The following is a 25,546-nucleotide window of genomic DNA, read 5'->3' as shown; positions in this document are numbered from 1 at the left end:
GAATTCTTCATCAAGATGGAGAGTGATGTAATTGATTCTGAGACTAGGGTCCTGAATCTTAATAAAGGAAACTACGAAGGTATGAGGCACGAATTGGCTATGATGGATTGGGAAACATTACTTAAAGGGATGACGGTGGATAGGCAATGGCAAACATTTAAAGAGCACATGGATGAACTGCAACAATTGTTGATTCCTGTCTGGCGCAAAAGTAAAACGGGAAAGGTAGCCAAACCATGGCTTACAAGGGAAATTAGAGATAGCATTAGATCCAAGGAAGAGGCATACAAATTCACCAGAAAAAACAACAGACCTGAGGATTGGGAGCAGTTTAAAATTCAGCAAAGGAGGACCAAGGGATTGATTAAGAAGGGGAAAATAGAGTATGAGAGTAAGTTTGCAGGGAACATAAAAACTGATTGTAAAAGTTTCTATCGGTAGGTGAAGAGAAAAAGATTGTTGAAGACCTTCAGAAACAGGGGAATTTCGTTTGGGGAACAAAGAAATGGCTGACCAACTAAATGCATACTTTGGTTCTGTCTTCACAAAGGAGGACACAAATATCATACCAGAAATGTTGAGGAACACAGGGCTTAGTGAGAGGGAGGAACTGAAGGAAATCAGTATTAGTAGAGAAATGGTGTTGGGGAATTTGATGGGATTAAAGGCCGATAAATCCCCAGGGCCTGATGGTATGCATCCCAGAGTACTAAAGGAAGTGGCCCTAGAAATAGTGGATGCATTGGTGGTCATCTTCCAAGATTCTATAGACTCTGGAACAGTTCCTACAGATTGGAGGGTAGCTAATGTAACCCCACTATTTAAAAAGGGAGGTAGAGAGAAAGCAGGGAATTATAGACCAGTCAGCCTGACGTCGGTTGTGGGGAAAATTCTAGAATCCATTCTCAAAGATTTTATAGCAGAGCACTTGGAGAACAGTGGTAGAATCGGGCAGAGTCAGCATGGATTTACGAAAGGGAAATCATGCTTGACAAATCTACTAGAATTCTTTGAGAATGTAACTAGTAGAGTTGATGAGGGGGAGCCAGTGGATGTGGTTTATTTGGACTTTCAGAAGGATTTTGACAAAGTCCCACATAAGAGATTAGTGTGTAAAATTAAAGCGCATGGGATTGGGGTAGTGTATTGCGATGGATAGAAAATTGGTTGGCAGACAGGAAACAAAGAGTAGGAATAAATAGGTCTTTTTCCGAATGGCAGGCAGTGACTAGTGGGGATCGGTGCTCGGACCCCAGCTATTCACAATATATATTAATGATTTAGATGAGGGAACTAAATGTAATATCTCCAAATTTGTAGATGACACAAAACTGGGTGGAAGGGTGAGTTGTGAGGAGGATGCAGAGAGGCTTCAGGGTGATTTGGACAAATTGAGTGAGTGGGCTAATGCATGGCAGATGCAGTATAATGTGGATAAATGTGAGGTTATCCGGTTATCCACTTTGGTAGCAAAAACAGGAAGGCAGATTATTATCTGAACGGCTATAAACTGAGAGAGGGGAATATGTAGTGAGAATTGGGTGTTCTCGTACACCAGTCGCTGAAGGTAAGCATGCAGGTGCAACAGGCGGTAAAAAAGGCAAATGGTAGCCAGAGCAAGAGGATTCGAGTACAGGAGCAGGGATGTTTTGCTCCAATTATACAGGGCCTTGGTGAGGCCACACCTGGAATATTGTGTGCAGTTTTGGTCTCCTTATCTGAGGAAGGATGTTCTTGCTACAGAGGGAGTGCAGTGAAGGGTAACCAGACTGATTCCTGGTATGGCGGGACTGATGTATGAGGAGAGATTGAGCCGGTTAGAATTATATTCGCTGGAGTTCAGAAGAGTGAGGGGGGATCTCATAGAAACTTATAAAATTCTAACAGGTCTTGACAGGGTAGATGCAGGAAGGATGTTCCCGATGGTTGGGGGAGTCCAGAACCAGGTGTCATAGTCTAAGGATACGGGGTAAACCTTTCAGGACTGAGATGAGGAGAAAGTTCTTCACCCAGAGAGTGGTGAGCCTGTGGAATTCGCTACCACCGAAAGCAGTTTAGGCCAAAATATTGTATGTTTTCAAGAAGGAGTTAGATATAGGTCTTGGGCGAAAGGGATCAAAGGATATGGGGGAAAAGCGGGAACAGGTTACCGAGTTGGATGATCAGCCATGATCATAATGAATGGTGGAGTAGGCTCGAAGGGCTGAATGGCCTACTGCTGCTCCTATTTTCTATATTTTTATTCCAGCAGGGAGCGAGGAAGAGAAGCACCAATTGAGGTGCTGATTGCAGGGGGGAGCGAGGAAGAGAAGTGGCGATTGAGGTAATTATTGCAGGAGGGAGCGGAGTACTGTTGGAGGGGATGGAGGCAGCAATCGCGGCCATTGAGGAATGAAGCAACACTCATTACGTCCGATGTCATTACATGGTGATGTCGACGCGCACATGCTCAGACCCATACTGGCAGGCTGGCAAATGTTTGGATGCACTGATGACATCGGCGATTGCTCTGCAGATGCTTCGCATTGTCAGGAAACACTCTGGATAAGATTCACGAGAATGGATCCAGTGATGAGGAACTTCAGTTACGTGGATACTTTTGAGAAACAGGGGCTGTTTTCCTAGGAGAAGGGAAGATTAAGAGGAGATTTCATAGTTGTTCAAAATCATGAGGGATAGGGAGAAACTGTTCTCATTGGTGGAAGGATCTAAAACTAGAGGACACTGATTTAATGTGATTGGCAAAAGAACCAATGGCAAAATGAGGAAAAACTTTATTCATGCAGCAAGTGGTTAGGATCTGGAATGCACTGCCAAAGAGTGTGGTGGAGGCAGATTCACTCATGGCCTTCAAAATGGAATTGGGTAATTATCTGAATAGAAAAATATTGAAGGGCTGCAGGAGGGGGACTGGGACTAGGTGAGTTGTTCTTGCAGAGAGCCAGTATGGATATGATGACCCGAATAGCCTCCTTCTGTGCTACAACCATGCTATGGAATGTTGGGATACTCTCTGCAGGTCGGGGAGCATCTGGGGAGAGAAATAGAGTTGACTTTTCAGGTCTGTGACCTTTCATTAGAACTCTACTGGAAGATTCTATTTGTCCTAAATAGCCATAATTACGAACTGTCTGCCTTTTCAGCAGATGTCAGATCATCTGTTTATGCTGTTGTCCTTAAGTAATATTCCTGAATGAGATTAGTTTTAGGGAATGAAGCTGGACAGATGGAAGGCATATCAGCTTTGGAGCACTTTGGAAATGATCATAATTCAGTCAGATTTCGGGTAGTTATAGAAAAGGACAAAGATAGATCAGGAATAAAAGTTAATTGGGGAAAAGCTAATTTTATTAAGCTGAGATGTGATTTAGCTAAAGTGAACTGAAAACAGCTACTTGAAGGTAAATCAGTGCTGGTTCAGTGGGAGACATCAAGGAAGAGATAATGAGGATTCAGAGCAAATATGTTCTCTTAAAGAAAAAGGGTGGGACGAAGAAATTCAGAGGTGCTGGATGTTAAGGTGTTTAAAGGAAAGGATAAAGGAAAAAAGGGAAGCTTATGACAGATACTGAGGGCTCAATATTGCAGAAAACCTAGTGAAGTATAAAAAGTGTAGGGGTGAAATTAGAAAGGAAATTAGGAAAGCAAAACTAATTTACACAATAAATGGGAGGACACTGAGAGGTGTAGAGGAAGTGAGGGACCTTAGAGTGAATGTCCTCCGATCCCTAAAGGTAGCAGGACAGGTCAAAAAGGTGGTTAAGAAGGCATATGGAATCCTTTTCTTTATTAGACGAGGCATTGTCTATAAGAGTATGGAGATTATGCTGGAACTATAAAACTTTTAATTAGGCCATAACTTGAGTACTGTGTACAATTCTGGTCACCTCATTACAGAAATGATGTAATTGTACTAGAGAGGGTACAGAGGAGGTTTACGAGAATGTTGCCAGGATTGGAAGATTGCAGCTATGAGGAAAAATTGGATAGGCTGGGGTTGTTCTCCTTGGAACAGAGGAGGCTGAAGGGAGATCTGATTGAAATGTACAAAATTGTGAGAGGCCTGGAGAGGCCAGTGACTAGGGGGCATAGATTTAAAATGATTGGTAGAAGGATTAGAAGGGAGGTGAGGAAAATTCTTTTTCACCCAGAGGGTGGTGGGAGTCTGGAACTCACTGCCTGAAAGGGTGGTAGAGGCAGAAACCCTCATCTCATTTAAAAGGTGCCTGGATGTGCACCTGAAGTGTTGTAATTTGCAGGGCTATGGACCAAATGCTGGAAAGTGGGATTAGGCTGGGTGGCTCTTTTTTTCAGCCAGCGCAGACATGATGGGCCAAGTGGCCTCTTTCTGTGCCTTAAACTTTCTATGATTCAAAGCGAGAGCATGAAAAATTATTGGCAAGTAAAATCAAGGAAAACCCAATTTTTTAATAAATGCATAAAGAGCAAGAGGATAACTAAACAAAGAATAGGGTCTATTAGGGAGAAAGAGGATAACCTGTGTGTGGAGGCGGAGGACATTGGAATGATTCTTAATAAATACTTTCTGTCTGTTTTCACAAACGAGAGGGCAATACAGACGTTGTAATCAGGGAGGAGTGTGAAATATTAGATGAAATTAACATAGTGAGAGAGGAAGTATTAAGGGGTTTGACATCTTTGAACGTGGATAAACCCACAGGCACAGATGAAATGTATCCTAGGCCATTAAGGGAAGCAAGGGAAGAAATAGTGGAGGCTCTGACCATCATTTTCCAATCCTCTCTGGCTACAGGTGTGGTGCCAGAAGATTGGAGGACAGCTAACGTTGTGCCGTTGTTTAAAAAGGGATAGATCAAGTAATTACAAGCTAGTCAGCCTAACATGGTGGTGGGAAAATTATTGGAAAAAGTTCTGATGGACAGGATAAATCTTCATTTAGATAGACTCAGATTAATCAAAGACATTCGGCACAGTTTTGTTAAGGGAAGGTCATGTCTGTCGAACATGATTGATTTTTTTGAGGAGGTAGCAAGGAGGGTCGATAAGGGTGGTGCATTTGATGTAGTCTATATGGATTTTAGCATGGCTTTTGATAAGGTTCCACATGGCAGACTGCTCACGAAAGTAAAAACCATGGGATCCAAGGCAAAGTGGTAAGTTGGATCAGAGGCAGGAAGCAGAGGGTAAGGGTTGATGGGTATTTTTGTGACTGGAAGGCTGTTTCCAGTGGGGTTCCACAGGGATCAGTACTCGGTCCCTTGCTTTTTGTGGTATATATCAATGATCTGGAATTGAATGTAGGGGGTCTGATTAAGAAGTTTGCAGATGATACAAAAATTGGCTGTGTGATTGATAATGAAGAAGAAAGCTATAGACTGTGGGAAGATATCAATGGACTAGTCAGGTGGGCAGAAGAGTAACAAATTGAGTTCAGTCTGGAGAAGTGTGAGGGAATGCATTTGGAGAAGGCTAACAAGCCAAGGGAATAAACAATAAATGGTAGGATACTGAGAAGAGTAGAGGAACAGAGGGGCCTTGGAGTGTCCACAGATCCCTGAAGTTAGCTGGACAGTTGGATAAGATGATCAAGAAGGCATATGGGATACTTGCCTTTATTAGCCAAGGTGTAGAATATAAGAGCAGGGAGGTTATGCTGGAACTGTATAAAACACTTGTTAGGCCACAGCTGGAGTACTGTGTGCAGTTCTGGTCACTGCACTATAGAAAAGATGTGATTGCTCAAGAAAGGGTACAATGGAATTTTACGAGGATGTAGCCTGGACTGGAGAATTTTAGTTATGAGGGAAGGTTGGATAGGCTAGGGTTGTTTTCTTTGGAACAGAGGAGGCTGAGGGAAGACTGAATTGAAGTGTATAAAATCATGAGGGGTCTAGATGGAGTGGATAGGAAGGCCCTATTCCTATTGGTTGAGGGGCCATGACCAGGGAGCATATATTTAGGGTAAGAGGTAGGAGGTTTAGTGGGGATTCAAAGGGAAATCTTTTCACTCAGAGGGTAGTGGGGATCTGGATCTCATAGCCTGAAAGGATGGTAGAGGTAGACACCCTCATAATATTTAAAAAGTACTTGGATATATGTAATCTACAAGGCTATGGACCAAGAGCTGGAAAGTGGGATTAAGCTGGCTGGCTCTTTGTTGCCAGTGCAGACACGATGGGCCAAATGGCCTGTTTCCATGCTCTAAATTGCTTTGATTCTTTGAATTTGGGATATAAACCATAGTGACTCACATCTTCCTTCAACTCATTCTGAGGATCTGGGCCTCCCAGCATTTTTAAATTTTATTTTATTTAGAGATACAGCACTGAAACAGGCCCTTCGGCCCACCGAGTCTGTGCCAACCAACAACCACCCATTTATACTAACCCTACAGTAATCCCATATTCACTACCACCTACCTACGCTAGGGGCAATTTACAATGGCCAATTTACCTATCACCTGCAAGTCTTTGGCTGTGGGAGGAAACCGGAGCACCCGGCGAAAACCCACGCGGTCACAGGGAGAACTTGCAAACTTCGCACAGGCAGTACCCAGAATTGAACCCGGGTCCCTGGAGCTCTGAGGCTGCGGTGCTAACCACTGCGCCTCTGTGCCACCCAGTATTGCCCAGTATTATTGAAGGTGGTGGTGAGCCACCTTCTTGAACCATTGCAGTCTCTGTTGTAACTGCTGCCAACAAAAATTAGTTTTAACTGGATAAAATGTTGAAACTAAAGGAAACCTCCTGTAGTAGTGTAGGTGCTCCCACAGTGCTGTTAGGGAGGGAGTTCCAGGTTTTTGACCTAGCAACAATGAACAAATGGCGACGTATGTCAGGATTGTGTGTGACTAGGAGGTGTGGGTGTTCCCATGCACCTATTACCCTTACTGTCCTAGGCGCTGGAGGTCACAGGTTTGGAACGTGCTGCCAAAGTTGCCTTGGTGATTGGCTGTGGTGCACCATGCAGATAGCACACACTGCAGAGACTGTGCGCCAGTGGTGGAGGGAGTGGATGTTTCAGCTAGTTCTGCATATTTGCAGGAGGTGAGTTACTATGTTTTGTAGGGAGAGTTCAGCCAGAGGCCAGGAAAGCTATTTTAGGAGCTGCCTAAAAACAGGCTATGACAGACCTCTGAGTTGATAGTACGTGGTGCACAGAGGCAAACTGGTGCTGCAATTTAATCTCTGCTGCACAATGTGATGGGGGCATGTTGTCTGCAGACGGACCACAGCACTGATGCAAATTGGCAACTCAGTTGTTTTGATCTATTTGTGTGCAATTCACAGGAACAATTTATTGTGTAACGAATTTGCATTCAAGTAATCTATTGAGCACATTACAATGCAGTGAATTTAAAAAAAATTAATGACTTTTTATAGCTGAGCTGTTCATGGTTTGCAAGGCAAAAGGTGCAAGATTAACTTGGATAGTCGGGATGCATTGCAGCAAAATTTGTTCTTTCCACTACTCTTGTCAGTAACCAAACCAGCACCTTCTTTTCCAACACAGACCATATTGCTTCTGAATCATGTTCTCTCTGACTTCTGGAAGAACAGGAGGATTTTGTTCTTCATGACGAAGCATTTAGTTGAGTTCATCCGACTGTAATAATTAACTTTAATGTTTCTAGTCCAGGGAGCTTTCAATTGCATGATGCACCCCCATAACGTTTTAACTCTTCCCCTTCCCTGACTCAGGGCGCTATGTAACTTAGTTGTAGGAGAAAGTTGTATCTCAAAACACAAGAAATGCAAGTACTTTACCATATTGAATGGCATGCTGTGGACCTCTCAAAAACATCATGTCATTCAATTTGAGCAATTGGCTGATCCCTACTATGCATAACCCTAACCGGTTAGTTTGACCCATTTACATGTGGCTGCATTGAACAGGGAAGAGACTGAAGGAAGATGCAATGCCCATGTTAGCAGACCTTTGGAGGCACAATGATTCCTTTAAATATCATTCTGAAAGAACTCCACTGCGGCTCTTACATAATATTCACTCTCAACTGTGTCAGCAATGGCTCAGTGATAGCACTGTTGTGTCTGAGTCAGAAGGTTATGGGTTTGAGTCCCAGCCAGCACAAAATCCAGGCTGATACTTCAGTGCTGCACTGAGGGATTGCTTCACTGTCAGAGGTGCCATCTTTCAGATTAAATGTTAAACCTCTGTCCTCTCAGGTGGATGTAGAAGATCCCATGGCACTGTTTCAAAGAACAGGGGAGTTCTCCCCAGTGTCCTGGCCAATATTTATCCCTCAACCAACACCTAAAATGTGATCTGGTCATTTATTTACTTGCTGTTTGTGGGAGCTTGCTGTGCACAAATGGGCTACTGCATTTCCTACATTACAACAGTGGCTACACTTCAAAGGTATTTAATTGGCTGTAAATGCTTTGGGATGTCCTGAGGTCGTGAAAGATGCTATATAAATGTAAATTCTTTATTAAGATAAACCAGATTAGTGAAATATGGGGGCATCTGCAGCCTGCAATGGGGAGTACCTGTACCTTGTGAGAGGTCCTAGATGCTTCATGTGTCTGGGATAACCACACTTGTAGCAAGTCTCTCCAATCTCTTGGGCTCAAGTCTGCTAATTTCTGAGTTTTAATGCAGCAGGTGATATTCCATTACATTTGGGAGTCTGAAGGCTTCAGCGAATGTGAACCCCACAGGCACAGCAAGTTAGTTAGGAGGGGAAGTCGGGTAAGGAGAGGAGACAGAAGCAGTCCAAGGATCCCATGAGAATGCTGAATTGACAAACAGGCATTCAGTACCCAATACATGTGACATGACAACCACTGCAGAGTAGGAGGTTGCCAAAAAGGATGGGGAATCTAGAACTAGGGGGCATTGTTTCAGAATAAGGGGTCTCCCATTTAAGATGGAGTTGAGGAGGAATTTCTTCTCCTAGGGTCGTTAATCTTTGGAATTTCCTTCCCCAGACAGCAGTGGAGGCTGGGCCATTGAATATATTCAAGGCTGAGTTAGACAGATTTTTGATCTACAGCAGAGTCAAGGGTTATGGGGGGCTGGCAGGAAAGTGGAGTTGAGGCCATGATCAGATCAGATCGTATTGAATGGCAGAGGCCTATTCCTGCTTCTATCTCTTATCTTCTTATGTAATAAAGGGGGATTGAAGGGCAGAAACATAATATTAATAGACGATTCGATAGTGAAGGGAATAGGCATGTTAGTTTAAAACAGCAAAATACTGTGGATGCTGGAAATCTAAAATAAAAACAGAAAATGCTGGAAATACTCAGCAGATCAAACAGCATCTTTAGTTTAGAGATACAGCACTTTAACAGGCCCTTCGGCCCACCGAGTCTGTGCCGACCATCAACCACCCATTTATACTAATCCTACACTAATCCCGTATTCCTATCACATCCCCACCTGTCCCTATATATTTCCCTACCACCTACCTATACTAGGGGCAATTTATGATGGCCAATTAACCTATCAACCTGCAAGTCTTTGGCATGTGGGAGGAAACCGGAGCACCCGGAGGAAACCCACGCAGACACAGGGAGAACTTGCAAACTCCGCACAGGCAGTACCCAGAATCGAACCCGGGTCCCTGGAGCTGTGAGGCTGCAGTGCTAACCACTGCGCCACTGTGCCGCCCTATCTGTCAAGCGAACACAATGATTCAGCTATTGGACCCTTCTTCAGAATAGGAAGGTATCACAGATGAACATTTGAGACTCTTGGTTGTTAATGCAAAAATGCCTGTCTTTTCCTCTGACCCTGGAATCTTCTATGACTATGGTGTTTCTGCACTTCAGTTCCCACTTTTTGGTAACTCCTTACTCTGCAGTGCTGTGGTTTTTAACTGATAGTTTCCTCCTGCAAGTTGTTGTCATGTCACAGGTATTGGGTACTGAATAGCCGTTTGTCAATTCAACAATTTCAGGGGATTCTGGTAATGAAATTACAGAGGGAGTTTCTCTGCTCTATATTTTATATAGTCCCAGCTTGTCTATTTTGCAAAGAATCAGCGACTTGATTTTATTAATACAAAGCAAAGAATATTACAATGTGGAACAATGAAGCCAATCCCCAGACAGGGAGGACTGAGTTGTGCATGTACCCTGGTCTTCATTTTGGTCTAGGCCGCCTTCGTGTGTTTGCTCTAGTGACTTGTTGCTCTGTTGCCATCATACCACTTTCCTTCTCTGCCAACTGTACAAGATGGAGGAGACAGTGATGTAGAATGCGGCTGGGCACAGCTCTATCTAACACTTCTTGGATGTTCTGGCTGTACCTCTGTCTTTCTGTCAGTGAGTAATAGACAGCCTCATTGCAGTGAGTTACAAAGAATGCGCACAGAGCCTTTACATCGGAGTCGTTCAGACCAAACTCTGGGAGCACACTCGTCCACGTGGCCTCAAGCTCCGTATCCCAAGTTTTCCTTCTCAGGATAGAAGACAGAGTGGGCAGAGTGCTAGCAAAGCCTGGCTGTTTCTCCAACACACGAAAATGCAAAGACTGAAGCATGTCAACAACATAACTGAAGAATACGTTGACTTCCACACGTGTGAACCTATTAGATACAGAACAAAGGACAGAATAAGTCATGTACTGATGGATATCAAGGAGTTCAGATCATCAACACTATTATATAGACCATAAAAACTGGGTTAAAAGTATCAACCTTCATCTCTAGATACCTGGTATCAAATCTAGCTCATGGAAAATTAGATACATGGGCTCAGAAATTTGATCAGAACATGCCTGTTTTTGGCGCTAATCAGCCTCATGAGCCTTCAGTATGGTGGGTGGGAAGCGTACGCTCATTACAAATTAAAAGTGCTCTGTCCACCATATTGGTGTAGGCAAAGGGATTATGCAGTACTTACAGGCTTGGTTAGTTGCTGGTTTGTCATTTCAGGCTGCTGGTTAATTTTTGACAGTTTCTCGGTGTGTTTTATCACCCTGGAAAGTTCACTTTGCCTAAAGATAGCAAGATTTTGCTGATGTTGTACTGTTGATGCTCTTTGCCTCATAACTAATAGTTTGACTGCAGTTATGGGTTGTTTCAAAGGGCTGTCTTGGGGCTGGCAGACAAGGGAGAAGGGACAGAACAGAGCATGAGTAACTGCCACAGAGAGAGGAGGAGACAACGAGAGCATATCCACAGCGGCTCTTCAGGGAGCATTCGCCTGCCTGCACTTCACTAAGGAGCAATGTCTGAGGTGCCTTCACTTCACAAAAGAGGCTATCACCGAGCTGTGTCAACTGCTGCAGCAGCAATTTGAGCCTTGCATTGGACAGCACTGCCTGTGACTGTCAAGGCCACCGTGGCCCTTAACTGTTATGCCGCAGGATCCTTTCAGGCTGCAGTGACATCTCAGAGTTCGCAGTCCACCAGCTGTCGCAGGAAGTTTACAAAGGCGCTCTACACCAGAAGCAACACATACATCTCTTTCCTTAAGGACAGAGCGAAGCAGGACGATTCTGATTCACTCTTGTGCAAGTCCTTCGTGGCTGTCTTCTTTGATCATTTACCTATCCAATTTCTCCTACAAAATGGTTCCCAGTGGCTACAGCTCAGGAGGTGGAAGGCCACTGAGCTTCTATTGAGGACACTTCAGATGCCGCGGTGGACAATCTTGAACAACTCAGGGCCTAGAATGTCCTCCTCTAACACAGCATTTGAGCTGGTGCTTGTGAGAGTGAGATGGAGTGATGGTGCACCTTCAGGAAAGCTGCACTGGCATAGGGCTTCACCATCTTCAATACCCGAAATGAAAAAGAGGGCCTGAGGGCTAGCATGTGGTGTGAAGGGAAAGCAGAGAGAAGTGGCTGGTGAAAGCATCTGCTGTTTATCATACAATGTGAAGGGGGAGATGAAAGGCAGAAGGGACAGGTTGATAAGGTGTGAACAAACCCTATGTGATGTCACCTCCATCAGCCATTCGTCACAGCTATGATTCTTTCCCTGTCCATGATGGCCAGATAGTTAGCTTCGAGGGAGATGGGGGTCTGCAGATGGACTCAGCCTTCTTTCATGGCAACTTTCTGACAATTACTCCAAGGCACTTGATGTTGTGAAGAAGGATCCTGTATGTGCAGCTGGTGGACTCCTCCACATTTTCCGCCATGTCAAAAATGACTGCATCAAACATTCATGCATTGGAAGCAGCCATTATTTAAACGTTGGCACCCAAAGATCTGGACCCGTGTTGCCAACAGCGACACAGGTAGGTCAAGGCCTTGGAGAGGAAGCAGAGGAAATTTATGAGAAAGGTACCAGGGTGAGGGATTTCAGTTATGTGGAGAGACTAGTGAAGCTGGGGTTATTGTCCTTCGAGCAGCAAAGCTTAAGGGGAGATTTGATGGAGAGGTTGAAAATTATGAAAGGTTTTAATAGAGTAAACAAGGAGAAATTGTTTCCAGTGGCAGGAGGGTCAGTAACCAGAGGACACAGATTTAAAGTAATTGGCAAAAGAAACAGAGGGAAGTTGAGAATTTTTTATGCAGTGAGTTGTGATCTTGAAAGCACTGCCTGAAAAGGTGGTGGAAGCAGATTCAATAATAATATTCAAAAGGAAATTGGATAAATACTTGAACAGGAAACATATTGGGAAAGGGTAGGGGAAGCGGACTACTTGGATAGCTCTTTCAAAAAGCCAGCACAAGCTCAATGAGCTGAATGACCTCTTTCTGTGCTGTATGATTCTATGAGGTGGCATCACCCTCCGAAAAGAGGCCTCTCTTCCTCCTCCATCACCTGCCTTTGCTCCTGCTCACCTGTATGCTGTGCTTCACCTATAGTGCAAAACTCATGAGCTACATCCTTTGGGGTGGATTAACCTGGGCTGGTGCTTGCCAAATCACAAGAGTGTGCATGACGTGACATGTGATGTATTGGTTGGTGTGTGAACTTACGAGAGCCCTGCTCTTGGTCCATCTGCCATACCTGCAAAGACATGAAAGGAGAATCACTTCCGAAGCCTTCCTTAGAATGACTTTGCCTGCAGCAATAATAGACGAGCAGTAGGCAGGAGAACTAGCTGACTGTCTATAAGAGGGTTAAAAGCAAAATACTGCAGATGCTGGAAATCTGAAATAAAAACAGAAAGTGCTGGAAATACTCAGCAAGTCAGGCAGCATCTGTGGAGAGAGAAGCAGAGTTAATGTTTCAGGTCTGTAACCTTTCATCAGAACTGGCAAAGGTTAGAACAGAATTATAATGTGTTTGCCTCTATATTGGGAAGACCAAATGCAGATTGGGTGACCGCTTTGCGGAACACCTCCACTTAGTCCGAAAGCATGACCCCGAGCTTCCGATTGTTTGCCATTTCAACACAGCCCCCTGCTCTCATGCCAACATTTCTGTTTTTGTCCTGCTCCAGTGTTCCAGTGAACATCAATGCAAGCTCGAAGAGCAGCACCTGATCTTTCGATTAGGCACTCTACAGCCTTGCGGACTGAACATTGAGTTCAATAACTTCAGAGCATGACTGGCCATTTTATATATTTTTTATTTTATTTTATTTTTAACCATGTGCCTTTTTTTCATGTAGACAGAGCTGCTCATTATTCCACTATTAACACTCTCTCTGGACTAATGCTTTGTCTTTCACCACAAGCATTAACATACTCTTTCCCTTTGTCCCAGGACAGCTTTGTTATTTAATCTCTCCTGCCCTCTGCCCTATCACACACCTTCCCTTTTGTTCTCTTCCCCACCATCCACCCCCACCAACACCACCCCCCCTCCCCAAACCCCTTGACTTGCTTAAAACCCAATTCTTTTATAACCTTTGCCAGTTCTAATGAAAGGTCACAGACCTGAAACTTTAACTCTGTTTCTCTCTCCACAGATGCTGCCTGACCTGCTGAGTATTTCCAGCACTTACTGTTTTTATTTCAGTCTACAAGAGGATTGTTGTCTGTGTGTATAAAAAGCATAAAGTTAGAAGGTTGCCTCATTGTGATACTAACCCTGATCCATAGGCAGACCTCCCACTTCCCCATCTCCAACCTCCTCCTCCAGCTGTCTCCTCTAATCAGAGGGCATGCTCTTTGGATGCGGTGATCCTACAAACTGTCCTCGTCTTCTCTCCCCTCTCTCGCCTTGTTGCAGACATCTGTCTCTTGTGTGCAGCCTTCTCCAACCATTGACTAGCTGTCAATGTCTATATGGCAAGTGACACTCCCCTCTTCTCCCACGCTCAGATTTTAAGGGATTCCATTTGGAAAGGTGAAGTGTTCAGGTAATGGGTATGGAAGGTGTTGACAATGCCTTGAGCATAAAAAGGGGGGGGGGGAGTTTTGAAGGGTCTCAGTGCTGTATACGCAGGGAGCTATGATAAACACCCATGTGTGATGGTGATGATAATCATTGAGTAGACGGTGCTACTTTTAGCAATGTCACAACAGCAGTGTTAGTTTATGTACCTGCCCTACTTGTCCTCTCCTGGTGAGGTCATTGAATTTCTCGTGACACTACAGTCAAATCCTTTACATACTGCTGATCTCATCAATGGATGCTGCCACTCCCTGCTGACCTTTTGTCTCCACTGTTTATTCATTTCCCTCCTCTGCTCCACGTGTTCAATACTTTCGTTGTCAAAGGAGGGGCGCGCACTTCTGGCAGACATCAGTATTTATCTGGCCTGTTTCTCAGGGTAAATAAATCTTACGGTCACAAATGAACAAGTGTGGTAGAAGTCAGAATTTCAATGCCACAACACTCAAAAGCATTCCTGAGTAACCCTCCTCACAGAATACCGCATCACTTTAAAATCTGGAGTTGCCCAGCAATTTCCTAATTCTGATTTTATCCTAATCCTAACCCTAACTAGGGTTGACAACTCTATTTGGACATATTCCTGGATGTGTCATCCCATAACCTTCCTTCAACCTCCCCATCCACTCCCCCCCCTCCCCCCTCCCCCCCGCAACACCCCTGCCACTGGTAAACTAACACACCCATCCTCGCTGTGCATGACCTTCCCAGGCAATTGGAAGGTGAAGAGACTTTTCATACCTGATTGGATGATTATTGACTGTCTGTCAAACAGCATTTTATCTCCATGTCCAAAATTGTTATAATTAGTAAACAGAAGTTCAAAGATTTCTTTTCAGAACACTATTTTTTATTGCCGCTATGAATGTTCTCTTGTTTGCTTGCAGCAGTGTCTTTGGAGATCCCAGGGAAATCCTGGAGGGTTGGCAACTCTACCCTAGTCCTCACACTATCATTAACCCTGACCCTCACTCCTAGCTCAAGTCTAACTTTCAATTCAATTCTAATCATAAGTCAAACCCTAGCTCATGTTGAATCCAGCTCAAACCTCAAACTTAACCCTAATCCCTGTGCTGCACCAGGAATATTTTATTCTGGGGTAGATTTGTTTAGCAAGATCGGCAGCATCTTGGGAGGTTAAGCAGTCAGGTCAACAGGATCAGACAGACTTGAATAAAGGATAAAAGACTTGTGCCTTTAGCAGGAAAATCATTGAACTGCTAGTATGTAGCTGAAGGATAGTATGTAGTAACATGTTAACATAGGTGTTAGTACAGGGAACTACAGTGAATACATAGAGAGAGAGAGAGAGAGTATGCCGACCAGGAAGAGAGACTAACTGACTTCTGCTGAATATACAAAACAGGCTGTTTCAGCAAAAATAAATATAACAACAAAACTAAAAGCAATGGTACAGATCCAAATAAGTGCAGTATTGGCTGAAGCTACTTATTGATTGTGGAGTGCATTACTTAGATGTAATATATCACCTGACTTTGATAGTGAATGGGTTGAAATGTTGTCCTGTGCAGACAGGCCCTATTCTCATGGAAAAGGACTGAAATGAGCTCAAGTAGAAAGCAGGAGGCAGCAATCTTGAGAACAGGAATGATCTGCTTGAGATAATGGCTGGGCCTCATGTAACTGCAAACTGTTTCACATCAAAAACCAGTCAAGTGATATATTACAGGATTTGATAGAATGGGTTTAGGTCAGATCCAGACAAAGGAATAGCACATGGCGATTACATCATATCCTGTGACTACAAGTAGGTGTGTTATTGTAAAAGTATAAATGTAGATTGCAATGTATCTTTGGAGGATACTTGTGACCAAGATTTGACCTGGATTGGTAACGCTCTTGATCCAGTGAGTATCCTACTTGTGGGTGTAATAGGCATATCTGCTTGCTTGTAATCGTGTATTTGTTCATAAAACTTGAAATTTCTTATCTCTAGAGTCCATGTCTTTCTTAGGAGTGGACTGTAATTCCTATGTGGTATCAATCAAACAGTGGCAACAAGCCTGAAGAATTGGGAATAAAGTAAAAGGCACTTTTAAATCCTGTAGCATCCAACAGCCAATTAAAAAGCTTTGACAATCACCCAAGATAATCAAGAATTGATATACTGTATTTGTACACATAGACCAAGAAAATCCCAAGGGCCAGCTCCCCCAGTGAAAGAATGGATCTCTTGCTTCTCCTAGCCCAAGCTAGAGTTCCTATCCCAAAACCTTGGAGCTGGCATCATCAGCATAGCCTGATCCACCCTTCTGAGGAGCAATGGTGTCTTGCTGTTCTGTCTGAAGTCACCATGAGGCCTAAATAGCCCAAATTATTTTCTTTATATATGTCTTTGGTTCTCATTGTGGCCGCTCCAATGGCAGGGAAGAGAATTCCCATGGGATCAATTACCTCAGTCTAGCAAAGGATTGGGGCCTTCAGAAGGCCTCAAGGTGACTCCAATCTGATGTGAATTAGCATGAGTTCCACTGAGGTCTTTTAAGGGTATAAAGGAGGAATTTCCTAGGGAGATCCAAGAACACCCTCGAACATGCCCCTTAGGGACGACAGGCAGAAGACCAACAAATGGCTCTCCGTTCTTGGTTAGAATTTAAAGGTTCAATCTAAACAGAGTGGAATTCCGGAGGAACCTGGTCCAATCCAGATCTAGATGGAAATGGGACATACCTTCTCCCAAGCCACGGGTTTTAAGGCCTTATTTACCAGCCCTGTAATATATGCTGTAAATAGATGGGTAGGATCCCAATATTATATATACTATAAACACACAGCTATTAGCCTTGCATCGTAATATACACAGCTTCTTGAGCAGCAAAACTCTTAGGCCTGGAATTTCTTGGGTCCTGTTGCCTGCATAGGTGCAGAGGAGCGGAGCTCCCAAGGCAAGAGGCTCCAGTCCAGATTCCAGGGAGAGGATCATGTGCATGGCCGGAGTTGGGCTCCGGTGCCCGCAAGGGTACATTCATGGCAGCCACCCCATGCCAAGCTGATCCACCCTTCCATGGCAGAGTGGAGTCCTCCAGAGGGGCCAAAGAAAAATTTTTTTGTTTTAAAAGTCTTTGGCTCCAAAGGATCAATTACCTTGTTCAAGTCAAAGTTTGGGTCCTTTAGAAGGCTTCAAAGGGACTTACACCAGGTCTCAACCAGTGTCCATTTCAAGGATGCAAAGAGAAGCTTGAGAAGTCTGCCCTGACAAGGTCCATTGACATAGGGGGTGGGCAGAATTTCCACTCATAGACCCCAACCCTCCCAACCTGAATTTAAAGTCCAGTTCAAATGGAGCAGAATCTTGGTGTGGCTTCTTCCTTCCATCCCCCAGGGTCACACAGTCCTTGCACAGCTTTTACTATCTGCACATCACCTGTCTTCCAGGAGCGAGGACCACATCTCATCCTGTCTGGCTTGCTTTGCAATGTTTGCACACAGCGGTTCGAATGATTGAATGAGATCCTTTGCATTCTGATCCAGTTCCTTGTATTCAGCTCTTAATTCGTCTATTCTCTTCTCCAATCTAAAAGTTGAATCAAAAGAATTGCAGTCTTGAAATTGCACAAAATTCTCAGTCATACATTCCCAGTGAAAACCTATCGTTAAGAACTGATGCCAATCCTTCCAGAATGGCAAACTGGCAGCATCATCCAGATTGCATGGGCCAGCCCATTTCAATGATTATTACAGAATTTAGTTGGGTGTAGGGGCACACTAGTGCTGATAGCAAAAAAAAAATGTTTGTAAGGGAAATTTAAAGGGATAGGGACTCAATAGGGGGAGAAAATTCTAAAAGCCTTTAGAGAGGGTGAAAAGGCATTTCAGCTCATTGGCAGCCTTTTCCAGGAGATTAGGATATGATAAACAAAAATGAAGGGCAAGTAAACCCAGGGGGCATACAAGTGTTGGAAGACCTGCACCTGACCTCCTGTTTGACACTGGCTTGAGTGGAGGTTATTCGGCATGAGGTGGCTGCAAGGCGGGTTGTTCTCTGTGGCAGTCCAGGGTACCAGCCCCCTTAGTCCATATTGCAGCATCTTGGAAGAAGGTGGAGGTCAGCCTTGAGGCTACAAATGGCCAGCACTCTTAGTGACTATGCCAGCCCTATGGTGTATGTCAGCAATAGGTATCTTTGCAACAGCTGGAACAGTTCTACATTGAACCCTCTGCTGACCTAAAACCTCTGAAGACAGTTACCCACAGTCTCTTGCCATTAGGTGTACACATTATTGGTGGCATCATTGCAGGTATAGCCAATCAGATTTTGCTGGCTGGTGATCACACTGACATACCTTCTTTCATGCAGCACCACGTAAAACATGACAAGATGTGATTGGGGTACATCCAAGAACCATCCAGTAGGATGGTCAGTCAACCCTTCACATGTATCTGTGCCATCAGGCCAGCTGTCACCTCCTACCTTGAGAGTTGGTGCCTCCAAAGGCATTAATCAAACAGAGGTATGTTCACCTCTGTCTGCAGATGTCAGTGTACTGGTATATTGTGGGTGGGAGCAAAGCACTTCTTCCATCCTCACCTGCCTGACATCTGTCCATTGATTGTCATCTATTGAACATATCCAAATAGAATGATTCCCAGCAATTTCACTGGGAGCAAAAAACAAAAAGATTACAAGGATTGCTGCAAAGGCTCGTGAGAACCTGAGCACCAGCACGGAAAAAGTGAAGCAAGACAATCAAGAAATGGATAAGACTCATTGAATGAATCTTCTTACTGGGCCCTTTAATGTCAGTGCTGAGCAACCCTGGATGCCCGTTAATATGTGTGATTAGGAAATAGCATGGACCGAGCATCAAGGTTGGAAAAAGATATGGGAGGCGTTATTAGGCCACTCCTATATCATTTGAATTTCATAATGAAGACCCACCTTCCCAGCGACCCACCAAAAATGAATGTCAAGTGCAAAAGAAGCAGAGACCCGGGCATCTGCCATTTACCCCACTTCATAATTTGCCCCTATTGCACCTGCTGTTTGCAGCATGCTACGGACAGAAAAATTGCCCCCACAGTGGGCACTGCCTATCACATAGATCCAGCATTCACAGTCCATTATGATCAGCTGTTTACAACCCCAAGGATCTCCCTGGGCCCAGGTCATTACTCCATTGATATCCCAGCTGGTGGTTGTAATTGCAAAATTTGCTTACTACAGTGAATTTCAGTGCTGTCTTACATAACCCCTGTAGTACATTCTCAGTGAGCTCCTGGATCTGTCTCATGACTGCAGTGCTAACCCGATAGATCAAGTTGATTCCTGCAGTGATTGAACCAATTTTTAAAAATTCAATCTTGGGATGTGGGCATCACCAGCAAGGCTGTCATTAATTTAGCTGCCCTAGATAAGAGATGGTGGGTCTTCTTGAACTGTTAGTAATGGTTGGATAGAACTGAGTGTTTTGCTCGGCCAGTTCGGAGAGCAGTTAACAGTCAACCACATTGGTGGGAACTGGAGTCACATATAGGCCAGACCAGGTAAGCAAGGCAGGTTTCCTTCCCAAAGGCACATTAGTGAATTACTTCGTTTTTCACAACAATCTGACAGCTTTAAGGTGACTTTTACTGATACCGGTTTTGTATTAAAAATTGAATTCAAATTCTCAAGCTGTCATGGTGGGTGCAACTTGAATTCACAATCACTGGATTACTAGTTCAGTAACATAATCACTACACTACTGCACCCCAATTATTATAATAATAACCTCGTCGATTTGCAGTGATCCAGCCAATTACTCCAATTGTATACCAGTAGATCTAGTTGATTACTGCAGTGTTCCAAGCAATTATTGCAAATGTTATCCCAGTAGATCTATTGATTACCACATTTCTATCCTGTTTTTGGGAGGAAACTTAACAGTTTTATGACTTATATTATTATCCACCTGCTGTCAGAGTTCTGAATCTTATCTCTGTACAACTTGACTTGAGAATAAACAGCCTCATAAAAGTCATTGGAGCTTTTCGAAAGTTCTTGCATGCTCTGATTGGTCAGAAAAGAAGTAGCCTTTAGCTGGAAATGTATCCATTTCATTCAGCGATTACATCACTCCATGATTGTGACATCTCCTCACCAACCTGACAGTATTTACCACACAAGCTCAACTAGGACTGTAACTGAGTACAACACTATCAGGGTGGGGGAGTAACTGGGTCTAACTTCAGTCAGCAAATGAGTATAAGTTCCATCTGGGTGGGGGAGTAACTAGGTTTAAATGGGACCATGAAGCTGTCAGATTGTCATAAAAACCCAACTGGCTCACTGATGTTCTTTAGAGAGGGAAGCCTAACATTCTTACTTGATGTGGTATATACATGACCCCAGTCCCACACCAGTGAGGCTGACTTGTTACCAACCTTCTGAAATAGCCTAGCAAGTTACTGAGTTATATCATACTGCTACAAAAAAGGAAAACATAAATAAAACTGGATGGACTATCTGGTGTACCCAGCCCAGTTAAGCCTGCAAAGTCCTCCTCACTAATATCTGTGAACTGGTGCCAAAGTTGGGAGAGCTGTTCCACGGACTAGTCAAGACTGACTCCTCCATCACCTCCTGGGTATATCCTGTCCCAACAGCAGGACAAACCTACCAGAGGCAGGTCACAGTGGTATATAGTTGGGTCAGAGTGTCCCTGACATTGACACCAGATCCCATGACATCTCATAGCTTCAGGTCAAACATTGACAAGGAAACCTCCTACAGATTATTACTTACCACTGTCCCTCAGCTCATAAATCAATAAACCTCTGTGTTGAACACCATTTAGAAAAAGCACTGAAGAGAGCCAGGGCACAGAATACACTCTGGGTGGAGGGACATCAATGTCCGTCACCAAGAATGGCTTGGTAGTACCATCACTGACTGACTTGACTGGCGGCAGGTGGTGTGAGAATCAACATGAAGGAAAGACCTACTTAACTTTGCCCTCACCAATCCACATGTCACAGATTCATCTGTCCATGACAGTATTGGTAGGAGTGACCAGCGCACAGTCCTCATGGAGACAAAGTCCTGCCTTCACATTGACGATACACTCCAGCATGTTGTGTGGCACTAGCAGTGTGCTAAATGACATAGATTAAGAACAGACTAGCAGTTCAAAACTGGGCATCCATGAGGCACTGTGGGCCATCAGCAGCAGCAGATTTGTATTCCACCACAATCTGCAACCTTATGGCCAAGCATTCTCTTATTTCCCGTTCATCATCAAGCCAGATAACCAATCTGGGTTCTATGAAGAATGTAGAAGAGCATGCCAGGAGCAGTGCCAGGCGTAGCTGAAAATGAGGAGCCAATCTAGTGAAGCTTTAGGCATGCTAAACAGTGGAAGCAGAGCGAAGTGATCCCATAACCAATGGATCAGATCAAAGCTCTGCAGTCCTGTCACATCAGTAGTGAACAGTGGTTCACAATTAATCAACTAATGAGAGGAGGAGGCTGATATAAACATACAATCACTCGAGCCCGCTTGGTCATTTAATAAGATTATGGCTGATCTGATCTTGGCCTCAACTCCACTTTCCTCCTTGTTTCCCATAACCCTTTACTCCAGTAAAGTTCAAAAATCTTTCTCAGCCTTGAATATATTCATTGACTCAGTCTTCACTACTCTCTGGGAAGAGAATTCCAAAGATTCGTGACCCTCAGAGAAGAAATTCCTCCTCATCTCCGTCTTAAATGGGTGACCCCATATTCTGAAACTGCCCCCTAGTTCTAGATTCTCCCACGAGGAGAAACATCCTCTCAGCATCTACCTTGTCGAGCCCCCTCAGAATCTCATATGTTTCAATAAGATCACCTCTCATTCTTCTAAACTTCAATGGGTATAGGCCCAACTTGCTCAACATTTCCTCATACAACAACCCTTTCATCCCAGGAATTAACCTAGTGAACCTTCTCTGAACTATCTCCAATGCCAGTATATCGCTCCCTAATTAAGGAGACCAAAACTGTATGCAGTACTCTAGGTGTGGACTCACCAACACCATGTACAGTTGTAGCAAGACTTCTCTACTTTTATACTTCATCCCCACTGCAATAAAGGCCAATATTCCATTTGCCTTTCTAATTACTTGCTGTTTCTGCATGCCAACTTTTTGTATTTCATCTACGAGGACACCCAGATTCCTCTGTACCACAGTATTTTGGAGTCTCTTTCCAATTGATTAATATTTTGCTTTTCCATTCTTTCTACCACAGTGGATAACAACCACACCTTTTTCCACATTATACTCCAGCTGCCAAATTTTTGCCCACTCACTTAACCTATCTTTGTTTTCTCACAACTTACTTTCCCACCTATCTTTGTATCATCAGCAAATTTGGCTACAGTACACTTGGTACCATCCTCCAAGTCATTAATATGGATTGTAAATAGTAATAAAATAGGCCCCAGCACTGATTCCTGTGGCACCCCAGAAGTTAGTTAGCAAATCTGAAAATGCCCCATTTATCCCGACTGTCTGTTTGCTGTTAGTTAGCCAATCATCTATCCATACTAATTATTACCCCAACACCATGAGCTCTTACCTTGTGCAATAATCTTGTATGTGGCACCTTATCGAATACCTTTTGAAAATCCAAATACATTACATCTACTGGTTCCCCTTTATCCACCCTGCTTGTTACATCCTCAAAGAATGCTAATAACTTTGTCAAACATTATTTCACTTTCGTAAAACCGTGTTGACTCTGCTTAATTGTATTATGATTTCTTAACTGAGCTGAGGCTCTTACAATGAATGCCACGTTCTGGATCCCCACACTTGCCTCACTCGTAGTGACACCCTTCCATCCCTGACCACGGACCAGATCTGAAGTATTTAACCTAAGGGGTGTGACTGCCTCCTGGAACAAAGTATCTAGGTAATTTTTTCCCTCCTTGATGCATCGCAGTGTCTGAAGTTCAGACTCCAGTTCATCAGCTCTGAGCTGACATTTCTCAGACTGCAGACACTTACGGCAGATGTGGTTGTTGTGGATTGCACTGGTGGTCACCAGTGCCCACATGCTACTGCTGCAACACATCACCTGCCCTGCCATCTCTATTGTATTTTATTTAACTAATTAGGATTTCAAGTTTTGAAATAACAATTGTCTGTTTACACCTTTTAATACAAGTAATAACCTCATTTAACATATTAAATTTAGTTATATGCTTTATGCTCTATGAACATCCCCATCCTCAATGATGGAGGAGCCCAACACGTGAGTAAAAAAGACAAGGCTGAAGCGTTTGCAACCATCTTCAGCCAGAAGTGTCGTTTAGATGATCCTTCTCATTCTCCTCTTGAGGTTCCCACCATCACAGATGCCAATCTTCAACCAATTTGATTCACTCCACTTGAAATCAAGCAACGGCTGAGTGAACTAAACACAGCAACGGTTATGGGCCCCAACAAAATCTCAGCTGTATCACTAAAGATCTGTACTCCAGAAATTGCTGTGCCCCTATATAAGCTGTTCCAAAATAGCTACATGGCCATCTATCCAACAATGTGGAAAATTGCCCAGGTATGTCCTGTCCACAAACAGCAGGACAAATCCAACCCAGCTAATTAACACCATATCAGCCGACTATCAATCATCCACAAGATGCACTACAGCAACTCGCTAAGGCTCCTTCGACAGCACCTTCCAAATACTTGACCTGTACTACCTAGAAGAACAAGGGAGCAGGCACATCGGAATATCACTGCCTGCACGTTCCCCTCCAAGTCATGTACCATCCTAACCTGGAAGCATATCACCATTCCTTCACTGTCGCTGAGTCAAATCCTGGAACTCCCTCCTTAACAGCACTGTGGATGTACTGCAGCAGTTCAGGGAGGCATCCATTTTCTCAAGGGCAATTAGGGATGGGCAATAAATGCTGGCCTTGCCAGTGATGCCTACATCCTTTGAATGAATTTTAAAAATCAGCAAAATGATGGAAGGTATCATCAACAGCGCTATCAAGTGGCACTGACTCACCAATAACGCTCACTGATGTTTAGTTTGGGTTCCGTCAGGACCAATCACCTCATTACAGTCATAATACGGACAAAAGAGCTCATTCCCAAAAGTGAGTTGAGAGTGACTGCTCTTCACATCTAGGCAGCATTTGACTGAGTGTGGAACCAAAGACAATGGAGATCAGGTGGAAAACTCTCCAGTGCAGGAGTCATACCTGGCAGAAAGGAAGATATTTGTGGTTGTTGGAGGCCAATCACAATAATCTAAGAAATAGGAACTGGAGTATCCCATTTGGCCCTTTGAGACAGTGCCTCCATTCAACAAGACCATGGACATCTTCTACCTCAATTCCACCTTCCTTCACTATCTCCATATCCCTTAATTCCCTTAGAAACAAAAACTCTGTCATTCTCTGTCTTGAATATACTCAACGACTGAGCATCCACAGCTCTCTGGAGTAGAGAATTCCAAAGATTCACGACCCTTTGATGAAGAAATTTCTCCTCATCTCAGTCCAAATGGCTGACCCCTTATTCTGAGACTGTGACACATGTTCTAGATTCTCCAGCCATGGGAAACATTTTCTCAGCATCTACCCTCTCAAGCCCCTTAAGAATTTTATAGGTTTTGTTATGAAGGTTGTTCTGTTTTTTGTTACAAATATTTCTAAAGGAATTCTTAGTCAATCTGAAGAAATGTTGGACCAGTTTTTTTTAAGAGATTCATCAAGGGGACGCTGAAAGAACTGGTTTGGCAACAATGTTTACTGGTTGTCACATGACTCAAGTTAAAAAATAGAACAGAAACCCTGGTAACAGGGGAACAAGTGGGCAGAGAAGTGACAGGCACCCCTTGATTGAACAAGCCCAGCAGCAGCGCACACCAGAGAGGGCTTTTGGTTGTAGTGTTTGTGTGTGTTTTACATTCTGGAGTGAGATAAAGTCAAGTCTGCTGAAGAAGTGTGTCAAGGAAGGAGAGAAGACTACAACCCAATTTACTTTCCAGCAACTCTGTAAAAGACCCTGAGAAGTCCACTGTGTCAATTCATCTCATCTCCTGTCTTTGAAGAAAGCCTGCTAAATTAATTCTCAACACCGCCTGAAAAGAACTGCTCTAAAAGATCGCATTGACCTGTCTACATGTACTCCGAAGTTTGACTTTATGCCAATTTTGAAACAACATATCTCATCTGCTGTTTTCTTCAAAAATGAGCAAGTAATCAGCCCCTGTTTTTTGTTTGTAACAGAGCTCTGAATTTAAAAAATCCCTTTTATTGCGGTGTGTGTGTGTGTGTGTGTGTGTGTGTGTGT

The 25,546-nt window shown here is 43.7% G+C and overlaps 1 protein-coding gene across 1 annotated transcript in view; it reads right to left on the bottom strand.

The window, feature by feature from the left end:
* Nucleotides 1–10,092: 10,092 nt before the first annotated feature.
* Nucleotides 10,093–25,546, bottom strand: part of LOC137375004 (single-pass membrane and coiled-coil domain-containing protein 1-like) — a 32,858-nt gene continuing 17,404 nt past the window's right edge. The window contains exons 3-4 of the mRNA XM_068041629.1: nt 17,637–17,786; nt 10,093–10,537 (exon numbers count right to left, since the gene is read on the bottom strand). Of these exons, the coding sequence (XP_067897730.1) occupies nt 10,093–10,537; nt 17,637–17,786 (595 nt within the window). The remainder of the gene's footprint in view (nt 10,538–17,636; nt 17,787–25,546) is intronic.

Source organism: Heterodontus francisci, chromosome 11 (genome assembly GCF_036365525.1).
Source record: "Heterodontus francisci isolate sHetFra1 chromosome 11, sHetFra1.hap1, whole genome shotgun sequence".
Taxonomy (NCBI): Eukaryota; Metazoa; Chordata; class Chondrichthyes; order Heterodontiformes; family Heterodontidae; genus Heterodontus; species Heterodontus francisci.
Note: the sequence above shows the minus strand (reverse complement) of the source record. Positions and strands in the feature narration are given on the sequence as shown.